Below are 16,073 nucleotides of genomic sequence, written 5' to 3'. Positions count from 1 at the left end.
ACTATTATTATTACTATCGTTCTTATTGTTATTATTTTTGCTCTTTTTATTTTCTTTTTAAACTTTAAATCCTGTTTATTTGCCGTGTTGAGGCCATCAGACAGTAAAAGCAGACATTAGATCAGATTCTACTTTATTATCGTCACGTGTTCAAGTTCAGGAACCAAATGCAGACATCACAAATAAATGAAAATCAAACCAAAGTCAGGATCCAGGAACGCTTGGATTTGTTGGGTTTTCTCGTATATTTTAGTTCCAGGTGAGTCTGTTGAAGCTGTCGGCTCTCAGCCTGAACATGGATTCTATCAGCTAAAATAGATTTATGTCTTTGTTTTAGGGGATTCATGTCTAATACGTAAATGGAGCTCATGAAGAAGACTGAAGGCTGTTTAGCTCAGCATTTCCTCTGTTTGGTTCATGTCTAACAGCAGCTGAAGGCTTTCTTTAATGTTCTGTAGAAATAATGAGACTAAAGAATCCAAAAGTCTGTTAAAGCAGCAGGATGGAGAAGATGTGGATCAGAGACTGCATCTCACTGGGTTTACTTTGATTTTTATACGTTTTAAATTTACTCATTAATCTTCCAAATTAAACAGATGAACAGAAATGTTGTCCTTTGGTAATAAATGTATTTTAGAAGGTAGATAGAGACTTTATTGATCCAGTAATTAAATTACTGTGTTGTTGCTTCACAAAATACCTTAAAACTGTGAATTAAATAGAATGAAAAGATTTAGAATAATGTAAGACAGAACTCCTACAGTGAACTTTCTGCTGGTAAAACATGAAAATGTTTGGAAAATCATTTATTCTAACGTGAACATCAACAGCTTTGTTCATTATGATTAAGATATTATTATTATTCTGCTGTGTTTCAAGTTTTATTTAGTTGTTTAATGCACGGTAAATTTAATTTAATTTAATTATCTTTTCCGTATTCAGGTCATTTCCTCTCGTGTCCAGCAGGGGGCGCTGCAGTTCTTACTGTGATCCAAGATACACCACAAAAGATGAAGAAGAAGAGATTCAAACAGCAGCGGCTTCCTGTAAAAACGTGAATGAATGAAACTCTCCGTAATGGAAAAGTTTTTTCTTCTTCCAGAGGCTGGAACTGAGGATTTTCTCCCAGAATTAATGAACGACGGTCCGGAGGAAGAAGTGGACGGAACCGGGTTTAACGGCAGGTCGGTTCCTGTTTCTGTCGGTTTGTACTTTACAGAACTTCAGGTGAACTTTTTATTGATTTTAAATTCATTTAACGTGTTGTTTCGTCCAAATGAGCAGAAGGTGTGTCTAAATCAAACTAAACTCTGCTCCTCGTGGTGTGTGGCCGTTTAGATGTGAGGTTTAATGTGAGGAGAAGACAGAGATGATCACTGAAGTGCACAACTTACGGTTTAAATGCAGAGCGTACTGTCTGTACTGAATAATGTTAAACATGCATAAATAAAATGTTCATAGTGATAAACAAGTAAAACGTTGTAAAACAAACAGCCCTCTCCATGCAGCCTCGGCTGAATCCCAAACCGCCCCCTACCCCTCCGTTTGCGCGTTCCCGTGGAGGGTCCTCCATATTAAGGGCCGTCCCAAACCGCGTAGTGCGGAGGGGGAGTGGACTGTTCAGCCCTTAAATGTATTTAGTTTTTTTTAATTTATTATTGCCTCAGCTACAGAGCATATATACAGTATATATACATACAAACAAGCAAACATCCACAATCACCCCCCCAAAAAACCCCAAAACAAAACAAAAAACAAAAACAGAAAAAGCTGAACAAATCAAAAGAGAAAACCACCAATGTAGGAGCAGAATATTATAACGATTAGTACTACTACCAGGATTTACCAGTGAGAGTGAAGATATTCAACTGGGATAAATATTGAATTTTTGAAGCACACGGTTTGTTCTGACAGCTTTCTTATTTTTACAATCTTTAATTGTAGCAACGTATTGCTGCAATTCCAAAACAAAGAGATCAGCATTTGGTTTGGCATCTGTCCATTTTTTCTTATGAATGTGAAATTTCCCAAGCATCAGGATTAGTTGTACCAAAAAGACTGTATCCTTATCTAGGTTTTCTCCAAAATAAATAACAATGTCCCTTTCTTGCAGAAGCATGACTTGTCCTGTTATTGTCCTTATATAATGCTCTGCATCGGTCCAGAATGCTTTTGAAAATTCACATTGATAAAACAAATGATGAACTGTTTCCTCTTCATTCCCACAAAATTTGCATAACACAACAATATCAATATTGAATCTTGCCAGTATTGTTTGTGTTGGATAAATCTTATGTAGTATCTTGAATGAAACTTCTTTGACTTTATTATTTAAACAAAACTTCTGGCCAACCATCCATGCTTTCTGCCAATTAATTCTTCCATAAAATGAGTTCCAGAGTGATTGTCCTAAAGGTAAGGTTGTGGTTTGAAAACAGTTTCTAATATATTTGTTTGGGCATTTCTTCTTTGCTATATCAATTTCTCCTACAAAGATCTGGCTATTAAAGGATCCAGCAGTAGGAAAATTAAAACCATCAGTTCCTACGCTTCTAATAAGCTGCAGCACACCCCCTGGTACAGCATCCAACACTACTGTGTATTCTTTTGGTGGGACTGGTAACTGAAATTTATTCAACAATTCTTGGTATGAAAGTAATTGTCCTTCACCATTAACAAGCTGTTTAACATAAACGATCCCCTGATCAAACCACTTCCTGTAAAATAACGACTTATTTTTATAGAGAATATTTTCATTGTTCCAAATGTAGAGATTAGTTGGAGAGAAGCTGCTTATAGATCATTTTCCAGGCAAGTAAAGCTTTTTATGAAAATTTGACAATTTAACCGGTAGTTTTTCTATTTTGTAGTTACATTTCAATAAAAAATGGATTCCACCAACATCATTAAATACAGATTTAAGAAAAATATTCCAAATACTGTCTCTCTCTTTGATCAGGTTTGCTAACCACTGCACTTTGAAGGTGTTGTTCAACATTTCAAAACTTAGAACCTCCATGCCTCCTTTACTTTTAGGAGCTGTCCTCATGCTGAAAACGTGACTTGTCGCGTACGTGATGTCACTCCCCGAAAGCAAAAAGAATAATTTTCACTAAGGAAAATGGCAAAATAGTAACTCACAGTGACTTGGATATATGTAACTTTAATCTGGTTACTGATTTGGAAATAGTAACGCGTTAGATTACTAGTGACTGACAAAAGGGGTCAGGTTAGTAGTAAGTTAGTTACTAAGTAGTAACGCGTTACTAAGTAGTAACGCGTTACCGACATCACTGCTCCAGACCACTGAGTGGCTCTGCACAGATCCATCAGTGGACTTCTCCATCTATGATTGGACCGCCCGCCGGCCGTCCGATGTTCACATGCGTAGTTTCCTTCTCGGCCGCTGTTTACTACTCCTCCCCCCTCCGTTGGTGTGTACTGTTGTTGTGTGTCAGTTCTCCAGTTAGTTACACTTAAGTTCTGGTTAATCATCTGTTTTCATCATAGTGTACAACTTTCCCAAAGCTGTCTGCGTTCTCCTGGACATTTCAGAACAAATTACCGTCAGATCTGTTTTTGATTCTGTCTAAAAGTCACTAGTTAGTCCCGTAGAATGCTGCTGCTAGTTAGCTCGTTAGCTTCCCTGATATTCGTGTGTCTGACTGCACCTGAACTCAAACCTGGTAAGTTTAAACCTTAACCATTGCTTTAACCACAATATTGAATAAAAATACTTGGTTAGCTGTCGTTACTAGTTGGATTTACGACCCAGCTAGCTGGTAGCTAAGTTAGCTAGCATGCTAAAATGAAGCTGGCTGACCCAGCTAGCTGGTAGCTAAGTTAGCTAGCATGCTGAAGCGAAGCTAGCTGACGTATTTTGTGCAGCTTTCCTCTCTCACATGTCCTGAACGTTAAAGGCAGATAAAAGGAGATTTACTGTAGTGATCTTCTGCTGTGTTACACCAGGTTTCACTGGAAGTGTGACCGAAGGTTTGGATTGTTTGAGCAGCTTTTTATTCTGGTTGTGTGGGGTCTTTAACCGTGTAGCTAAAAGCTAGCTGTCAGGTTTGTCCGGAAGCTTTTAATATTTGCTTTGTCGTGTTTTTCACACTGATGTGCGTTTTGGAGATTTCTGAGCAGCTGTCAGTGATGCTATGAGAGAAGGTGAACAGGTCACAGAGGGAGTTTTGCTTCGTTCAGTTCGTGTTTGGATGTAGAAGATGGACAGGCAGTGTAAGGTACAGGACATGGACCGCTTCAAATGAGTTCTTATTTAAAATCTCTGTTTTTTATCACCACTAACTGAGCTAGCTTGAACACTTGTGCTGAAATTGAAGCATGTCTTTTTTGGTTGTTGCTCTATTTTCATGTCAGTAGAGACAGATTTGTGCTCAGAACCAAACAGATGGAGGGTTCTTCTCCTTTTCTTCTGTTCAACGTCTCCAGTGATTTATCAAAACAAAGGAGGAAATACACACGTGGACAAAATTGTTGGTACCCCTCAGTTAAAGAAGGAAAAACCCACAATTCTCACTGAAATCACTTGAAACTCACAAAAGTAACAATAAATAAAAATTTATTGAAAATTAAATAATCAAAATCAGCCATCACTTTTGAATTGTTGATTAACATAATTATTTAAAAAAACAAACTAATGAAATAGGGCTGGACAAAAATGATGGTACCCATAACTTAATATTTTGTTGCACAACCTTTTGAGGCAATCACTGCAATTAAACGATTTCTGTATTTGTCAATGAGCGTTCTGCAGCTGTCAACAGGTATTTTGGCCCACTCCTCATGAGCAAACGGCTCCAGTTGTCTCAGGTTTGATGGGTGTCTTCTCCAAATGGCATGTTTCAGCTCCTTCCACATATGTTCAATGGGATTCAGATCTGGGCTCATAGAAGGCCACTTTAGAATAGTCCAACGCTTTTCTCTCAGCCATTCTTGGGTGTTTTTGGCTGTGTGTTTTGGATGGTTGTCATGTTGGAAGACCCATGACCTGCGACTGAGACCAAGCTTTCTGACACTAGGCAGCACATTTCTCTCCAGAATGCCTTGATAGTCTTCAGATTTCATCGTACCTTGCACACTTTCAAGACACCCTGTGCCAGATGCAGCAAAGCAGCCCCAAAACATTACTGAGCCTCCTCCATGTTTCACCGTAGGGACAGTGTTCTTTTCTTCGTATGCTTGCTTTTTGAGTCTATGAACATAGAGTTGATGTGCCTTACCAAAAAGCTCCAGTTTGGTCTCATCTGTCCAAAGGACATTCTCCCAGAAGCTTTGTGGCTTGTCAACATGCATTTTTGCAAATTCCAGTCTGGCTTTTTTATGAGTTTTTTTCAGCAGTGGTGTCCTCCTTGGTCGTCTCCCATGAAGTCCACTTTGGCTCAAACAACGACGAATGGTGCGATCTGACACTGATGTACCTTGGCCTTGGAGTTCACCTTTAATTTCTTTGGAGGTTGCTCTGGGCTCTTTGGATACAATTCCAACGATCCGTCTCTTCAATTTGTCATCAATTTTCCTCTTGCGGCCACGTCCAGGGAGGTTGGCTACTGTCCCGTGGGTCTTGAACTTCTGAATAATATGAGCCACTGTTGTCACAGGAACTTCAAGCTGTTTAGAGATGGTCTTATAGCCTTTACCTTTAAGATGTTTGTCTATCATTTTTTTTCGGATGTCCTGGGACAATTCTCTCCTTCGCTTTCTGTTGTCCATGTTCAGTGTGGTACACACCTTTTCACCAAACAGCAGGGTGACTACTTGTCTCCCTTTAAATAGGCAGACTGACTGATTATGAGTTTGGAAACACCTGTGATGTCAATTAAATGACACACCTGAGTTAATCATGTCACTCTGGTCAAATAGTTTTCAATCTTTTATAGAGGTACCATCATTTTTGTCCAGGCCTGTTTCATTAGTTTGTTTTTTTAAATAATTATGTTAATCAACAATTCAAAAGTAATGGCTGATTTTGATTATTTAATTTTCAATAAATTTTTATTTATTGTTACTTTTGTGAGTTTCAAGTGATTTCAGTGAGAATTGTGGGTTTTTCCTTCTTTAACTGAGGGGTACCAACAATTTTGTCCACGTGTGTATGTGCTGTGACGTCTATGTGAGGTAGACGGTGTGTGATGAACAGATTACTGCAGATATTGACACACTGATCCTTAAATGATCACTCCATCAGCATCTTATATGTGCTTCAGTGTATTTTAAAAGCATAAACAGTCACTATAACTGTGACTGTAAACAGCGTAGTAGTAAACTGGAGCTTCTCAGTAACTGATTAAAATGCTGGTTATTATTTGTCCTCCAGATGTCCCAACGGTGACTGTTATGGAGGGAAGCGACGCCGTCTTAACATGTTCACCAAACCCTCTGAAGAACCTCCATAAGGAGGTGTTTGACTGGAACTGGAGGATGAACGAGACGGCGGACCATAAAAAGGAAGTCTTCATGTATCGTGACGGGGACTACGACGGCAACACGCTTGATGGTCAAGATCAACAGTTTAAAGGACGAGTGTCACATTTTCCAGACCAGCTGATCAATGGCAACGCCTCAATCCTCATCAGAAACACACAGATAGAGGACACAGGACTCTACACCTGCATCTTTCCTTTCCTTCAGGACCAAAGAGTCAGCATGAGGCTCGTCGTTGGTGAGTGAACCATCGACTCCTAAAACTGTAAATTCTCTGATAAAAGCTGTTTGTAGATGATGGCAGTCTGATTCTGACCACGCAGGTGATTATAGAGGAATTTACAGCCTGTTTCATGTCTTCATTTGTAGGGATTTATGTCTGTAGCAGCTTAGAAAAGAGCTTAAATCTAAATCAGAAATTTAATTCTGTCAGTGAGCCTTTCAGCACCATGAGCTAACAGCATGTAGCATTAGAACACAGGAGATGTTCCTCTGTACCCCTATGGAGGTATTCCATTAAAAATCAGCTGTTTACCACACTAACTATGTCTACACTGGATTTATCATTCATTTAGCCCTGTAAAGCCGTTTGTATCAGACATATTCCATGAGTTTCTCAGTCTTCTGTCTCATCAACATGATCAGTAGTTTCCTTACAAACCTTGTATCAGTACCTGATCCATGTTTTCTGCCCACATGTGGATTATCGTTCCACTACTGGCAGCTGAAGTCGTGTTTTGACCCTTTTCTAAATGTCTTCTTTCATAAAATCGTCCCCGCTCGTTTTTCAGGAAAATCATTGCTAGTTTTCAAGAAGTAAAAATAACATGTAAGTTGTTGCTCATTTTTTAAATAAGTATTTTCTGCATTGAAAGAATGCATATTTACTGAGTAATCCATTGTTTGTATTTCAGTTAAAACATGTTAAAATATCTGTATCATACATGACACAACAGGATTATAACCTGCTTTTTTCCTGAATTGTCATGTAACATTTTTATAATGTAAAATACAAACACATACTATTTTATGACTTAATGAATGAAATGCCATCTTCAAATGCATTCTGAGTGTTTTTACAACAACAGTTCCTCTGAGATCAGAATCACTGTATTTTATTGACCTATTTTTATATTTCAAAACGACTAGAGGAAGAACAGAGAAAAATAAAGTACAGTGGAAATGTCATCAAGGAGGTACTGGATGGAAACAAGGAGCAGTTAGTGGAAGATGAGGAGGAGATGGAGCAGGTTGTGGACATATTATGGGATTAGTACATGTGTTCAGTGTGAGAATCTACCTTTAGATGGAGACAGAGCTTGCTGAAGTTTGTGGTTCTGTTCTGTCTTTTAATTTTATTTCATTATTTTCTGTTCTGAAGTGTGTCAGATCAGTCAGTGCTAACAGTAGACTGGTGGAGTTTCACTGCAGAATGCTGTGAGCAACAAGTTACCAAAACATGTAATGTGTCATATATGATACAAAATACATGATAAACAAAATGATGTGGAGAAAAACCAGTGATTTGATTTTGTTTAAAGGAGTGATAAACATGTCGGTTCCAGAATATTAGAATTTTCTGACTGTTTTTAAGGGTCCGGCTTTACAGGGTTAAAGTTATCTTCATTAAAAAAAACAGATTTTCTTTGAAAAATACAGACATTTGTAAGTGAGCTCAAAGCTTTGAGCAGCGGTGTAAATAAATGTCCGTCTGAATATAAACCCAATGTCATTTTTCTATTTAAACGTTCCAGTCTGAACTGTATTTACATAAAATGTGTTTTAAAGGGTATAGGGCTGTTAAGTGTTTTTCTAAATGATCCATAACCAGCCACTAACACATATTCTGTTTGTTTAAAGTGAGATAAATGTTGGTTCTTCTGCCACAGAGCTCCACTGAGGTTTCTGGAGAACTTTTCTCCATAAACCTTGGTGTTTCTGACACTCATCAGTTCATGTTTTCCTTTGCAGTGCCGACCTTTAGGGACCGGTCTGGAAAAATCCCCGGTGAGTGTTAAGACCTCTACACTCTGTGTGATTTTATCAATCTATTAGGGCTGGAACCGAATATCCGAATATTCGTTCTCTACAGCGGTATCCGGATATTAATTTTGGTATCCGAATATTCACACACCCCCCCCTCCTTCCCTCCTCCTTCGGCCCACATCGGCTCATCCCGTCGTGTGATCACATAAACATACACACGTATGTCGATGTGATCACCCCCTCCTCCCCCCAGACAAAAATATTTGAAGCTCATCTCTTCCCTTCGCCTTCGGCCCACTTTGGCTCATCTCGGCTCATCCATTCGTGTTTCTTACCACCTGAATGTCCGGGTTGCTGCCGACTCTGACGTCACGCTTCACTTCGTTGTATAAACACAAGATGCTGAAGACCTCCGCTGTTTGGGAATTCTTCAGTTTAACTGAAGACAAAACGAAGGCAGAATTTGGACCCAGGAGACCAGACGAACGGATCTGAATATTCGGCCGTCTCCTCAGCCACAAGCACCCCCCCCCCTTTTTTGATGCGTTTTGTCTTCACAAATCATCTCTCTGGGTTTAGCTGCAGTGAGGCGCTGATCAGTCCATCATTTCATTCTGCATTTCTATTGGTTAGTTGAAGTAGGTCCAGCTGCAGAATTTTATGGCACCTTGTCTTTTTTTTTAATATTTAGTTTTTTTTCCATTTTCGGCTTTATTTGGATAGTTGTAGTGAAGGCAGACAGGAAACGGGGGAGAAGAGTGGGGGGGAAGACAGGCAGCAAAGGGCCACAAGCGGGAATCAAACCCGGGCTGCTGCGTCTGGACCAGCCCCTTTACATGGTTCACCTGCTTAACCTGTTGAGCTACACGGGCGCCCAGGCAGCTTGTCTTTGGTCACCATGACAACAGCCACCCTAGAACCTGTCTCACAGTGAGACGTAGGACCGCCGAGTTAGAGCCCAGACCAAAGATATCTCCACCGTTCTGTCACCGTTGGTATCTTTGGTGTAGGACGGCTGAACATCACACAGTGTGTAGAGGCCTTCACTGAGTTTCTGGAACCTCACGGTTCCCAGGCTGCATGGAGGAAATATCTGAAGCTTTTTATCTTCTTTACAAATATTAGATTCTTTATTCCTGACAAAGTTAGTGAGGATGACTTTGCTGACATGTTTGGACTGTGTCTGTGGTCTTCGTCAGCGTCATGTGATGACGTGTTGTTTTAATCATGTGACCGGTCTGACAGGTGGGTCAGGCCCCCCCGCTGTCTGCTGGTCTCTGCAGGATGGAGTCCAGGTCTTGGAGGGTGTAGCTCCTTATCCTGGTTCTTTGAGTGGCTGGCCTACTTCCTGGTCTCTGTGGCTCTACTGTCTTCTTGTTGTGCTTGTTGCTCTCTGATGTTCAGAGGGGCTTCCAGCCTCTCACCAACACACATCTGGTTGGAACTGAGTGAATATTAGTGGAGACCTAAACATTTGAAAAGAAAAGATTTTTTGTAGTTTTACTAATTTGTTGTCAGCTGATCCAGAACACGCACAGATGTGAGCAGATGTTTCTCTTTTAGTGCAGCTCTCCCACTGGTTTGATAAAGATTCTGATCATGCCGTTGATAGGTTTGGTTGCAGTGATCATGGGGGGGTTAATGTGATGTTGGTACAACCCTGTCAGGCTGTTTCTGACTCAACCATGGCTGTATTTATTCAGATGAAGTCGGTGAAGAATCCTCAGAGCCGGAACACATGTTTAAGTGAGTGACAGCACTGTGAGCTGATTCCTCCTGATCTGTAGTTTAAGGTGATAACCTGCAGCTCACATCCAGCTTTAGAGCTGCTCATCTCTAAACCAGCAGCATCAGGCTGTGACAGTTTCTACCTGAATCCAGATCAGATTTCCTGAGCAGTGGAGTCTGCTCTGACCTTCCTTGTAGAGAGTGTTGGTGTTAGTAGTCCAGTCCGGTTTATTGTTTAAGTGAACATTCAGTCACCTGTAAGAGTCCACAACCTCAATGTTTGTTCTCTGGATGTTCCCTGGATGTTCTCTGGTCTGTTCCTCTTAAAACCCAAAACCAGTTCCTTGGTTTTCACTGCGTTGATCTGGAGGTAGTTCAGCAGGAACCAGTCCACAAAGTCCTGGTTGAGTTCTCTGTATTACTCCTCTGAGAAGTCATCAGAGAACTTCTGAAGATGGCAGTTTGTGGTGTGATGGGAAAGGTCTCAGTGTAGAGGGTGAAAAGAAAAAAGACCTTTGTAGTGCAGACCACAGTGTCAGACGCACCGACAGAATTTTAGAGATTTATGATGACTACAATCTGGAATAAGTCCTGGTTAACAGGTGTGTTGTCCTGTCTTCTTCTTCACGTCTTCTCAGGTGTAGCTCACAAGCCGTACGTCTCCATTTGTGGCGTCTTAGACTCCGGTGTTCGGCTGAAATGTGAGGTTGAAGGTGCTTCTCCAAAGCCAGAGCTTCAGTGGTTGGACAGTGATGGAGTCGTTCTTCCTGCTGAGCATCCAGAGGTTTCCCAAACAGGACGTCTCTTTGACGTCACCCTCCAGACTACAGTGAACTCCACCAACACCTTCTACTGCGTGGTGAAGCAGGAGAACTTCCTCCATCAGATCAAACGCAACATCACCGTTCCTGGTGAGAGCCTGTAGTGGATGTGGAATGTTTTTGTGTTGGTTTGTCTCAGATTCTAGGAGCATGAACACTCTGGTTTCTGTTACCAGTCTGCTGTAGCTGTACACTTACATTCTGAGACCAACTGCAGGTTTCTGGATGTCTTTCAGAGAAAATGTTCCAGAAAACGTCCAGAGAAGTGGAGCCTGGATCGTGCTCAAGCGGAACGATTTTGGGAATTTTTTTTATTGGAGCTTTAATTGGAGCTTTCCTTCTTGCTGTGGGCCAAGCTTTACTTGTGGCAACAAACCGCATGACAGTCAGCTTTAACAAAGGTAAGTCCACATATTTACATGAACGTAAACATGTACAGACACCAACATGACCTGTTGTTGAACCGTTTCCTGTCCAGAGTCCTTCAGTGAGGATGAGGAGGTTGATGTGGTTAAAACCTACAACGTGTCCAGTTTGGTCTAAAAACAGTCTAACAGGTCGTCATGCTAATGCTAGGCTAATCAGATGAGTTCACAGACGTCAGATTGATGTTTATCTCCTCATTAAACTGTTGGTTAGAAACCAAACCTTGAAGACGTAGATGATGACTGTTCCTGCTGATGAAGGCTAGCGGCAGCAGAACCTACTTTACTTTTACTGTCTGTTGTGTATTTAGAGTACTGGATGTGTCACATCATGCCTTTACCTTCATATCTTTATTTCTCTGGTTTCCGTTCTGATCCTGCCTCAGACGGCAGAAAGCTTCAGCTCAGCTCATGTTTTCTGCAGCATTCAGTGTGATGGAGGATGTTTAGAATCCACTGATGGTTCAGTCAGCTTTGTCCTGCCTTCTGCTGTCTGTTTACAAAACAACGTCTGAGCAGCAAACTACAGACTGAACATGTGAAGCTTTGTGGAGGATGTGGTCTCTGTTCACAGCCTCCACTCATTAACGTTATTTTACCTCCATCTGTTAGCTCATGTGTGTAACTGTGTGGTTTCAGCTGTAACTCATTCTGAAGTGGAGGTAAATGATGCTCCGCACTACAGGGAGGTGATTTATTCACCATCACATTAAAAATGAAGCAGAGATTCTCAGGATCAGGACGTTTGTTCAGACTCCATCACTACCAGTTAGATGATAAAGGATTCAAACCATTTTTGGAGCTCCACAGATTTCTTCTGCACAGTTTAAAGAGTTGACTTCAGAAAACTAACTTTAGTTTTTTCTCTTCTGCAGGTCGTCATCAGCCAGCAGAGAGTCCTTCAGCTCAGCCTCTTAACGGGAAGCAGAACGGTCAGACTGGTCCTTGAAGTGTCTGCTGTCTGCATGTACAGCACACACCATTCATTTTATTAGGAACACAACTCTGATGCGACACAATTCTGTCAGAAAAGGTCTGATTCTGATTTATTATTGGGCTGATTCGGTGCTAAACTGCATTCCATCTGAAGTGTTCCTGATGTGTAGCAGCAGTGGAGGCTTCAGGAGCAATAAGAAAACCCGTAGATAGTTTCACTAAAAGGTCCTGAAAGCTCAGAAAAAAAAACCTTCTTTGTTCTAGAGCAGGTTCAGTTTCTTCACCTGGTCCAAAGCAAAGCCACAGAAACCTCTTTATCTGGGCTTTTATGTTACGTTTGTGAGAAAACTGCCAATTTAACGTCATTTATTCAGGTCAGTGGGTGGAGCTCTAAGCTTTGTTACTTCAGTTTTCTGGTGTTTTTGTTTCAATTAGAATATTCTTTATTGTCGTTATAGAACACAGGGTATAAGGAGATTGCAGAGCTTCTCCTTTCCAGGAAATCTTAGAGAACAAAACAATCTACTTACATATGCAGTATGAATGAGGTGGTGATGTTTCTTCCATGTTCTACATCCTATCGTTGTCTGGGTGTGACATGAGGGTTCAGGGTGGTGATGGCTCTCAGATAGAAGCTGTTTTTAGTCTGTTTGTCCTCGCTTTAATGCATCTGTAGCGCCTTCCAGAGAACAACAGATCACAAAGCTGAGAACCGGGATGTGAACTGTCCTTGGTGATGTTCTGAGCTCTGCTGAGGCACCAGGAGGAGTAGACGTCTATGAGGGAGGAGAGGACAGCCTCTCTGTCTGCCTCAGGTTAAACAGCAGGTTCTCTATGGATGAGTGGTGGAAGGCCAGCAGCAGCTTCCTGTCCAGGTGGTTCTCTCTGAGGACAGCCGTGATGTTGTCTGTCCAGGAGAGGACATCAGAGATCTGGACTCCCAGGAACCTGGATGTGTGACTCTGTGGCTGTTGATGTAGAGGAGCAGTGAGTTATGAGCATCACTAGCAGCCTGTATTCTGCTGATGTTTCTTCAATGTCCTGTTACAGCAGCAGATTAAACACATGAAGCCTTAAAACAGCAGCAGGAGATCTGAGCTGTAAAACCCAAAGAAGTTTTGGTTTAACTTAATGAGATGGAGACGAGCTGCGCTGTAAATGTTGAAGAACAGAAGGAAACCTCTGGTCTGTGGAGCTGCAGGCACAGTTCCAGATGTTTGAAGCTCCTTTCTCAGCTCAGCATTACTGTAAATATTGTAGAATATATTTTTATGGATCTGTGAAATGAAATGAATCTGTGAGACTGATAACTGTTTTAGAAATAACCTTTATATGGCTTTTAGAGTTGGTGGACGTGTCACATGCAGCTATGAAGTTTGGTGCTCATGTGGAACTGGTCAGGACGCCCAAACCCAACAGGATGCCAGACATTTTGAATTATGCGACATATTTTGGATGATTTTAAGTCTTTTTAACACGTTTTCTAAAGCTATAAACTGAAACACAGTAACCCCAGCAGAGCTGACATTGTTCCAGGATGTACAGCAGACATGGCTGATCAAAAGTTACCAAAAACAACAGTCTGACGGTGTGGAGATGGTAGAATTTTGACAGTTCACCATGAAACAGGAAATGCTGTGTAACTGGAAAGTAGAGGCCTCAAACTCTACATGTCAGGTTATTAAGCTGTGCTTTTTTGTCTTATTTCTCTCGTTTTAATTTTCATTCTTATTATTGTTTGCACTTATAGCGTTGCACTTACATTTACTATCTCTATCTCTTATGTCATTGCTGCACTGACTGCTCTACGTGCTTTTTAATTGTCCCCTGGGCACAAGTAAAGTTTTCTGAATGTCAGATCAGAGTCCTGCCTTTAAATCTGTAGACTGAAATGCATTCATGACCATAGCGCCACCTGGTGGACGGTTTTCCAACTGAACAACTCTGCTGGCAGCTTTAATCATGGCTCATTTCATCCTTAATGATATCAAGAAAAGAAGGGTAGCAGCGTTTATTTTATGTTGTTCTTTTTTCAATGTGTTTTTTTTAATCTAATGTATAATGTAAATGATTGTATCAGACAATGCCTTTTTCTATGTGAAATGCCTTTTATTAACTGGGGTTGTTTTTCTATAGAATTCTGACAGAATATTCAGTTTTATTTATATAGCTCCAGTTACAATTCAGATTGTCTAGAGATGCTTTACAGAACCCATAAGAACCCCCAGAGCTGCCCTAAGGAGACAGAAAAACATCCTTTAAATATAAATAAAGCCAGTGTTAGAGTTGAATTTGTAAATACATTTATCATAATCGAGCCTTAGAGCATTAACTGTGTGTGCATAGTGTTTTATATGACTATTTTTATAGAATACCACTCACTCACTCCTACCTGCACATCTCTCTCTCTCTGTCTCTCTCAGTATATTTCCACTCTTTCAGCTTAGCACACCCCCTTGTGTAACTCGAGCTATTTCTTATCTTATGCCATGTCTTCATTTCTGCTCGTGTATAAAATAAACCTTGTATGGGAGCAGTCTTTGTAGCTCGCTCTAACTTGTTACACTGTGCTGTGTTACCCTTGCAAGTAAAGTTACAGTCTCCGTGTTTTTCTGGTTCGGTGAAAATCTTCTTATGTTATGTGGGAGCTCTCAGCGGAGCTACACTCTGACAGTCAGAATCAGGTTTGGTCCAGAAAAGCCAGTAGAGATTCTTTCTGATATTCTGGAGTTTATAAAAGGAAAAGTATTTTGTCTACCATGTTTGGAAGTAAACCAGTCAGTCATTGTTGGCCTACAGAGGGACTTTTTACCAAATGTATTTATTTTTTTGAATCTATAATGCGCTGTTTGTTAAAGAGCCACAATAAAGTTCCTCTGAAGAAACTTCATCTTGTTCTGTCGTCTGTTCACAGGAAGGATTTAATCCAGCAGTGTGAGGTATCAGAACCAAGACACTAAATACCAGTATATGACTGAAATATACATAATGTCTGAGCATCATAAGTGATAATATGGATAAAAATTCATATTGGTAGGATTTATGTTTCACCACTTAGAAGTGATCTGTATTTCCTCATTTAAACCTGACAGATTATTACACATGATTAGTTTTTAAATCCTAAATGCTTTAGTTTTTACAGCAGAACATCATGTTCATGTTTTCATCTGAGTGTCATCACCTGGAAGAAGAGTCGCTGCTTCCTCTGGCTCAGTGTGAACAGAAGAAAGTCCAGCTCCAGAGAGACCAGCTCCAGAGAGTCGAGACCAGCTCCAGAGAGACCAGACCAGCTTGTTGCACCGTCGTCCTGAAAGAAGAAGAAAATGTCTCCTGAAGTAAATCTATAAACCCGTGTCCAGTTTTCTGTTTTATAGCTTTTCAACAATGGATCATGGTTGATGGAAACAACAAGAATTTACACTGAAAGTAAAAACTGATTACTATGAAGTAACGTCTCTTATAAGAATAATACTTGACGAGAAGTACTGGTATTTGTCTGCAGAATGTATCTACAATGTAGGAAATAGTAAAAATAAAGAACGTTTTTAGTGATATACAAAAGAGACAAAAAGGAAGCAATAAGACAAAAAAAATGCCAAACAGCATAAGTGAGACAAAACCCCCACAAAACAACAAATAAAGCAAAACACAAAATGACAAAAGTAAGACGAAAAGGAAACCCAAAACAACAAAAACATGAGACAGACTAGAAAAGTCAGACAAAAAGCAACAAAAA

General features: G+C 40.5%; 1 protein-coding gene across 2 annotated transcripts; it reads left to right on the top strand.

Moving 5' to 3' along the window:
- Positions 1-3,407: 3,407 nt before the first annotated feature.
- LOC110972561 (butyrophilin-like protein 1) lies at positions 3,408-15,222 on the top strand. 2 transcript variants are annotated; one of them, XM_051948414.1, is made up of 6 exons: positions 3,408-3,686; positions 6,335-6,679; positions 8,413-8,448; positions 10,794-11,066; positions 11,213-11,377; positions 12,277-15,222. In XM_051948414.1, the coding sequence occupies exons 1-6, from the start codon at positions 3,617-3,619 to the stop codon at positions 12,348-12,350; spliced, it is 963 nt and encodes a 320-aa protein (XP_051804374.1). In that variant the 5' UTR covers positions 3,408-3,616; the 3' UTR covers positions 12,351-15,222. The 2 variants fall into 2 exon arrangements, with proteins under 2 accessions (XP_051804374.1, XP_051804375.1); XM_051948415.1 differs by lacking the exon at positions 8,413-8,448.
- Positions 15,223-16,073: the final 851 nt, after the last annotated feature.

The sequence above is a fragment of the Acanthochromis polyacanthus genome, chromosome 5 (genome assembly GCF_021347895.1).
Source record: "Acanthochromis polyacanthus isolate Apoly-LR-REF ecotype Palm Island chromosome 5, KAUST_Apoly_ChrSc, whole genome shotgun sequence".
Taxonomy (NCBI): domain Eukaryota; kingdom Metazoa; phylum Chordata; class Actinopteri; family Pomacentridae; genus Acanthochromis; species Acanthochromis polyacanthus.
This window is presented reverse-complemented; position numbering and strand designations above follow the sequence as displayed.

Coding starts and splice junctions, on each gene's coding strand:
- LOC110972561 (XM_051948414.1), top strand. CDS start 3,617: ATGCTGCTGCTAGTTAGCTCGTTAGCTTCCCTGATATTCGTGTGTCTG. Junction 3,687..6,334: donor TGCACCTGAACTCAAACCTG/GTAAGTTTAAAC, acceptor TTTGTCCTCCAG/ATGTCCCAACGGTGACTGTT. Junction 11,378..12,276: donor GACAGTCAGCTTTAACAAAG/GTAAGTCCACAT, acceptor TCTCTTCTGCAG/GTCGTCATCAGCCAGCAGAG.